The 7572-nt window shown below is 40.8% G+C and overlaps 1 protein-coding gene and 1 long non-coding RNA gene across 3 annotated transcripts; one reads left to right on the forward strand and one right to left on the reverse strand.

The window, feature by feature from the left end:
- The first annotated feature begins 2410 nt into the window (after positions 1-2410).
- Positions 2411-7449, forward strand: LOC138404917 (uncharacterized). Of its 2 annotated transcripts, XR_011238658.1 has the most exons (3): positions 2411-2728; positions 6229-6412; positions 6897-7449. It is a non-coding gene; the product is annotated as an uncharacterized lncRNA (long non-coding RNA). The 2 variants fall into 2 exon arrangements; XR_011238657.1 differs by lacking the exon at positions 2411-2728 and having other exon boundaries at positions 6129-6412.
- Positions 3994-7074, reverse strand: plac8l1 (PLAC8 like 1). The gene is made up of 4 exons (XM_020097127.2): positions 6863-7074; positions 6209-6441; positions 4927-5063; positions 3994-4579 (listed from the first exon to the last, which is right to left on the reverse strand). The coding sequence occupies exons 1-4, from the start codon at positions 6907-6909 to the stop codon at positions 4448-4450; spliced, it is 549 nt and encodes a 182-aa protein (XP_019952686.1). The 5' UTR covers positions 6910-7074; the 3' UTR covers positions 3994-4447.
- Positions 7450-7572: the final 123 nt, after the last annotated feature.

Raw genomic sequence — 7572 nt, forward strand, 5'->3', positions numbered from 1 at the left:
ACGCTGCCCTCTAATGGTTCACAAGTGGACATGTGTCTGAAAGAGATGACGTAAGGCCAGGCTCAGTGTTCTTGTACTTATACCTTTGTGAGGACCATTTTAAGCATAGACCCTACAGAGTGAGGACACTTCCTGAAAGGGCTGTGGAGGGTTAAGACTTGGTTTTAGGGTAAGGGTTAGAATAAGGGTAAGGGTAAGGGTTAGGCATTTAGTTTGGATTGTTATGGTTAGGTTAAAAGGGCAATAGAGAATCTATTATGCCAATGAGTGTCCTCACTAAGATAGAAGTACAAACATCCAGGTATTCCTCATATTGTGGAGACATCTATACCACAGACCTAAATCTGTTTATATAATATGGGGACCTAGGGGGACATATGGGGACAAAAAGTAAGTCTCCGTAATATAAATCATTCAATGCTTAGGTGAAGACTTGATTTCAGGTTAAGTTTCAGGTTAGGGTGGGGGTTAGGCATGTAATAAATGTGGTTATGGTTAGAATAAGATTTAAAGAAATCAAGTCAATGTAATGCCTCAGAAGTCGTGCATGTGTTTTGTAATAATATAGACTTTTTAGCCTCTGAGGTTCTACCACAGCAGAGGAGGTGAAGGATTTTGTTCATGGTGCTCACAGCAAAAAGCTGGCAGGTCCAACAATAGTATCTGATTCCAGAGAAACAACATCCCCCATCATTCTGGATAAGCTACAGATGTCCAGTTTCCTTTGGGACCATTTCTTTTGTAAGACGTTCGAATGAAGCTGTTAACAACAAGGTCTGTAGATTGTCCTGCGGTTTGGCTGAGGGGACCACAGACTTTTATGGTGACCTGAAAAAGTTATTGGCACTCAGTTAAATGTGGGCTTTAATGTCTGTCACTAATTTGGAAAGAGCTTAGAGCTGCGGGTAATAAGTCCTTATGTACTTAACAAAAAGGTGTGTAAATATAGATATACTGTTTGAAGGAGTGTGTGGATTTGACTTGCAAAGCAAATAGTTTTCCAATTTCACAACCCAATTCAGAGGCAGTGATGCTGAAGTAATATAATCTGGTTATTGCACAGGGAGGGGAAGATGCTGCACAATGCCTGAAGGCAGCTCTGCTCCAGGCACATCCTGCTCGCTAACAACCCCCAGTAGACAGAGAACAGAGGGTCTGCAGGAGCGTTTATCCATCCTGGACTGATGTGGAAACACTGGAGGCGCACATATCAGTATGAAATCATTCTTTATTACCCTGGTAATAATCTTGAAACATACAGAAGAGTGTTGTAGTTTATTCTGGGTATAATCAGTATGATTAGAATCTGCATAATTGGGCAACAAAGATAAGAACATATTTTAAGAATGATTTTCATCTGGGAATTTTGGAATTGCAAACTGTTTATTTGTCTGCTGATGTTTCTTTGATCTGCACGAGTACACAGGAGTATGAAATGGGCTGCGGCTGATCGTCTGATTAAAAATGTCCACAGAGGGACATAAAATGGTGGGTGAAAACACCTCATGAGGTAAAGCAAAGTGGTCTCCTCTCTAAAACTAGCAGCAGAAATGATATGCAGACCACTGCCTTCAAATGGTGCAGGAATTGTTTTTACCTCCACCAACCTTCCATTGCTGTTGTCGGATTCGGATAAACTTTAAAAACTGTGGAAGGCTGTGCCAGTTAGGAATCAATTAACTTTTGGAGGAGTTGCAATCAGGGGACATAGCTTATAGCTAAAGCCAAATTACTTTTTCAGCTATATATTGGTGGGCGTTACAGTGTACAGTCCATTCATTACAGTGGGTGAAAAAGCCTACACCCTTATGAAACCATATTTAAATCCACTGGGTCTGCACGAAATAGGACTCATCTATACAAACCCACTAACTATATTTGAACCTTGTATCGAGGTTCACATATAGATCATAGAAATCAAAGAAAAACTACTTGTCTTGAACTGTTAAAGTACAAAAAAAAGCTTTTCAGCCTGATCCGAAACGCACACTACATCCTTCCACCAGTAGTTGGTGAATAATCCTACTAACAAACAACCACAGATGAAAACGTACACCTCCTTTGCAGAGGTAATACTGCAGAGATGATTCCTGAAAAGAATCTGGCATTCTTAAATTGTTAATAAACAAGTGCAATTTGGTGCGTAACTAGGTAACGATCTGGTTTCAATACATGTAAACGCAATGATAAAGTGGCGATCAGCCTTGTTGGAGATGTTCAGACTGTTCCTCTAGTTTGTCTTCGCATGGAAGTGTTAATTAACCTTTGCATTAAGCATCATTCTGCAGTATTAGTTATGGTAGAGAACTGGTTTGAAACCATTTATTTCCATTCAGCAGAATAACTACTTGATGAGTTCATGTAGAATATCATCTGTTTTTTCACTGATCCCTTCTTTCTGACATTGATCCAATCTCCCCCCTCGTTCCATTTAAAGCAGCTGGCAGGTAGGGGACCACATCTGTAGAAGTTAACAAATTACATATTTGCCCTTTGAGGACCCATCTGCTTTGTGTATAAATAACATTTTCATATGCATTTCTCGCTGGTTGGCATTTCAGGTTCGGGGGGATCACAGCAATCAGAACTGGATTAATAGCATGATTGGATGCCGGAGGGTGAACCGAGGAACAGCAGGATAAAAAGAATAACAGAAAATGGAAATCGGCTCTATTATCTTCAGACTGTACTTGAACTGCTGACTGTAATCCGAGCTCGGGTAAGACAGGTGGGTCTGCATACGGAAAGAACCTGCACACTTGTCTCATCCTGCGCAAATAAATCTGTATTAACGCTTAAGAAGCCGAGTGACTACTTCTATCAAACTGAAGTGACACGCAGCTTTCTCTGGCTTTATGTCTAATTTAAGAATACGATTTCTTATTCTAATCTGTAGTTATTATCCCTCATGTGGACTCTCCTGACTCACAGTTAGCTTTCCAAGGTCTAAGAAAGCTTTATGCTCCCTCACTTCATCTTCCCTTCATATCTGAGGGCAACGGAACACATTAATGTGTCTGGTGACCTTTGGCATGCGAGACAGAATTAAAGGGGCCATTTCACACAAATCAGAGATTTTGCACTCACCTCATCTGTACCGCTTGCTATCTAAGAAAATGTCCTTGTGAACTGTCGGCAGTGACCTTTATGAAATATAGAGAGGGTGAAGGAGAGTGTTTTTAGAACGGTGTGTTGCTACTGAGTTTTCAAATTCTTTCACTTTTTTGAGAAGCATGAAACATGTTACTTCTTTGAATGACATAAAATACAACTGAAAGTGAGCCTGCATAGACACCGTTAAGGGAGAGCAGAAATCTTCTGAGGTTTGGGTGAACTGTGGTCTGTCAAGTTTGTGAACATACGGAAAATGTTCAATACAATTGAGTTTAATGACTTTAATTATGACTTTATTGTAACAATGATGAGCAGATAAAGCTGCTTACTTGAGTTTCAGCTGTTCAAGTGTCGCCTCGTGTTGGTTAAGATGTGAATATGTTGAGAAATACATTGGAACTCAGACGAGCCCATATGGATCCACCAAGGCTGAAACATCCAACACATGCTTGTCTGGTTACAGTAGAAACATAACAGGAAACAGGAAGCGGTCAAGTAACCTAAAGTTTGTTTGTTAGTGGGGAATGACCCAGGAAGAGCCTATTAAATGTTGGTGCAGATCTGGATCAGGGTGTGGCCAAACATTTAGTTTATTTCTCAGAGAAACTTTAGGAGACTGATATTTATTGTGTATAATAAGGTGCAGATCCAAATAAAAGTCTTAATTAAATATGGTTACATATGATGAAAATAATTAAGGTATGTGCTCTAAACTGGGTGTTGTTTGTTCACAAAAAGTTTAAAGAAGGTGATTAAAGAACTGGATCTGTTCTTTAATCTGCTTCTGCAAGAAAATGGGTTCTTACCAAACTTCCCTCCACCAAGTTCTGTAGAAATTGGATCAGTCGCAAAATTAAACCAAGAAACAAACAGACACGGTTTTGGAAATCAAATAAAATCGTTTCTTTTTAAGTTGCTGGTATTTCACTGAGAGTTTCATCAGATGTTTAGTGCTATTTGCTCACAATAAAAACCAAATAAACATGTGTCTTACCACCTGCTTTTTTTCACTCAATTAGAATTTAGTTAACGAACCATGGCCTCTGAAAGGAAAGTAGAATACAGTCATGGTGTCGTCTTGAAACACAAGCAGTTTAAAAGAAGGTTCAAGTTGCGATTGTTTACCCCATAAATCACAGTTCACCCTCTCAGGTCCTCTGTGAACATGCAGGCTTGATTTATTGTCCGAGGCGTCCTCAGAGGGGACTTGAGAGTAAGTTCAAACCTTATAGTATTGATTCTTTTGCTGTTAGTTCCAGTAATCTCAGCAGGTCCTCAATGCTCTCTGCTGCATTGTAAGAAGGAAAAGCCTCATTTACTGTCTAGGGTTTCCTCAGGAGCACTCAAGGGCAGTGGACACATGATACGTCTGAGTCTTCATCCGCCACTTCATCTCTCTCATCATCTGACACAGAGCCAGAGGGTAACAGCAGTACACTGTGGTCCAGTCCTCACACACACTTCCCTGTGGACACACATGCACGGGCTCACACAAAAACACATGCAGAGAAGAAGCAGACAAAACAACGCAGCAAGGACACGTCCAGAGCCGTGAGGTTAATGGATCATGAGAAGACATAAAAACATAATCATAGAAATTCACTCTTACAACTTATAAAACAGACACAATGCTGTTCTTTCACTTGTAGCCTTTTTCTCTCACCTTTACAGTCTCTTTGTTAAAAAGATTTATTGTGATGTTTTTATGAGCTGGAACCACTTTGTGAAATCTCTCTGTTTGTGTTTTTGGGGTCGTTCTTTTCTTCCCAGTGACAAATGTGTTTTTGCATGCACACGTATACACACACTCACCCTTATCTTGTACCGCTCTCTGATCCCGACTCGCATGGCAAACGTGGATCCTGGTAAGAAAGGTGTCCACAGACACTCGCCGTACTGGTGAGCCAAACTCAGGTCTAAACAACACGGCACCAGAGCCCCGAGAAGACCTGCAAACACAGACAGGGGTCAACACAGTGTGTGTGTGTGTGTGTGTGTGTGTGTGTGTGTGTGTGTGTGTGTGTGTGTGTGTTTGTGTGTGTGTGTGTGTGTGTGCATAATTTACTCACTTCCTGTCCTGATGATCAATACTGCTGACTATAATCTGGTTCAATACCAGTAGGCCTTCATGGGAACTTCGGTTTTAGCTTCATGGAAATTATGTCTATCTGGTTAGACTCTGTTAAGTCTTTGTTATAATGAAAAGAAAATAATTCATATTGAGCCAACACAACAAGTTGTGTTTTGCTGTGTTTTGTTTCACAAATCGTTCCCCACATTTTCCACTTGATTTGTTTTGTTTCATGAAATAAACTTTTGTTCTATCGCAGCGTTCTGCTCCAGAAGACACAAGCTCAGACATTCAAAACAATCTGAACACAACAGCTTCACAACCTTGTGAATAAGAAGTAGTAGATTTAGTTGATGCTTTAGTAGAAATTAAAAAGTGAGATAAGTAAAAGTTTCAATTAGATCTCATCAGCTCAAGAATCATGCAACCAAAGCATGACATTACATTGATAATACAATGATATGTATTTCAGCTGTAAAACCAAAGTTACAAGGTGCTTCTCACGATAAAATGTGGAGTGCAAAGATAGAAAATCATAGGAAACTCAGATCGTACTCACACAATGCAAGAAAACAGATCAAATAACAACAGTGAAACAATTAAATACCAAATCTATAAAAAATACTAACTATACAAATGCCAGAGTTTTCAAACCACTACTTAAACTCAGGCACTGATTTTTAACCCTGGATCAAGGGACTTTAACAATATTTGAAACTTTGATCTCAGGCAGAGCAAAGTCAGGGGTGACGGATTCTGACATTTTTAAAATAAAGTAGAAATGTGTGTGTGTGTGTGTGTGGGTGTGTGTGTGTGTGTGTGTGAGATAGAGAGAGGGTTAGTTTTTAGTTGAAAAAGCAAACATATAAAGAATCGTTGCAGCTGCTGCAGTGTGTGTGTGTGTGTGTGTGTGTGTGTATGTGTGTGTGTGTGTGTGTGTGTATGTGTGTGTGTGTGTGTGTGTGTGTGTGTGTGTGTGTGTGTGTGTATGTGTGTGTGTGTGTGTGTATATGTGTGCGTTACATGAGGTCTTGTCTCCACAGATGTCGAACAAGCCGGAGCTCCAGTTTCCCCCTGTCTGGGTGATGGTGGTGATGGTTGTCGTGGTGACGCCGAGGCCAGGCTGTGTGAGTACTGGGTCTGTCACTGCAGGGGCATCGTTTGACCTGCAGTTGGCTTCACTTCCTGTGGCGAGGCCCCGTGCGCCCTCCTCTCGAAAGGCTGATGGTGAGTGTTTGGTGACTGACAGTCCGGGTCTGAAATTAGATTCTTAATGAGTCTATCTTTAGACGGATGTTCGAGAAATTCATGTCACCAAAACTCAAATGAACCAAGAAGTCTCTTCTTGTTTTCTACGGGTGCGAATTCAGTTCATTTATCTCATTCCGCTGATATTTTCCCAGAACAGCATGTTTTCTTTTCACCTCGCTTTTATGAAAGTTTAGCAGCACAGCATCACAATTACACTAATGTATCTTCCCACTGCTAAACTACTGTAGATAATGCAGCATTTATTCTAGCATTCATCTCATTTAGACCGTTAGTGATATTCACAGAGGTGGAGAAAGAAGAAACACAGCAGCATAAAAAAAGAAGAGTGAATGAGCTGTTGGCTGTTGCTCCATTGTGCTCAGTGATGGCAACACTGTGTACTGGTAAGGACAAAGAAACACTTACTGGTGTGTGACTGTCATCTGCTCCATGACTATAGAAGCTGCTGGCATCCAGAGAGAGGGGTGAGGCGAGGAGACGAAGGAGAGGAGAGGGTGAAGAGAGTCAGCAGAAATGAGGAAGTGGTGGTGGAGGCCTGGGGTAGGGTGGGTGACACTTCCCCAGCAAGAGGGTGTGTGCCGGAGCAGATAAACCAGCAGTCGGATGGCCCGGCCAGGAGCTGTGAGACGGAGATAAGTCTCGAGTCTTCACTATACACCCCCCTGCTGCTGTAGCAAATGCAGAGAGGGCAGATACACATCACGGTGCATGGGCACAAACATCACTGTACGAAATAATCAGATGTAAATGAATGCAAGCACCACACACAAGAACACACCAGCACGTCACAACAGGTCGAGAAAAGTGATTATTTAATTACAAGATTGTCTCTGGAATATAATAGACATGTACCATATATCTAAAGTGTGAGACATTAGACATTACTTTTAGTTTTATGACTTTATCTCATTAGGAATTCATTCTTATTAAAGATTAATTCATGTATTCCAATGGTGTATATCAAATAAAAGTTCTAACACAAGGAATCTAATCTAACACTTTGTTTGCTTTACCCATGACATTCAAAAGCATTCACCGCCGTCTCTGTTAAAACGATTTATTGAAATAGACGTACAGTAAATGTTAGACTCACCCTTAAGGCAGAAATGCAGCCT

This window comes from Paralichthys olivaceus, chromosome 15 (assembly GCF_024713975.1).
Source record: "Paralichthys olivaceus isolate ysfri-2021 chromosome 15, ASM2471397v2, whole genome shotgun sequence".
NCBI lineage: Eukaryota > Metazoa > Chordata > Actinopteri > Pleuronectiformes > Paralichthyidae > Paralichthys > Paralichthys olivaceus.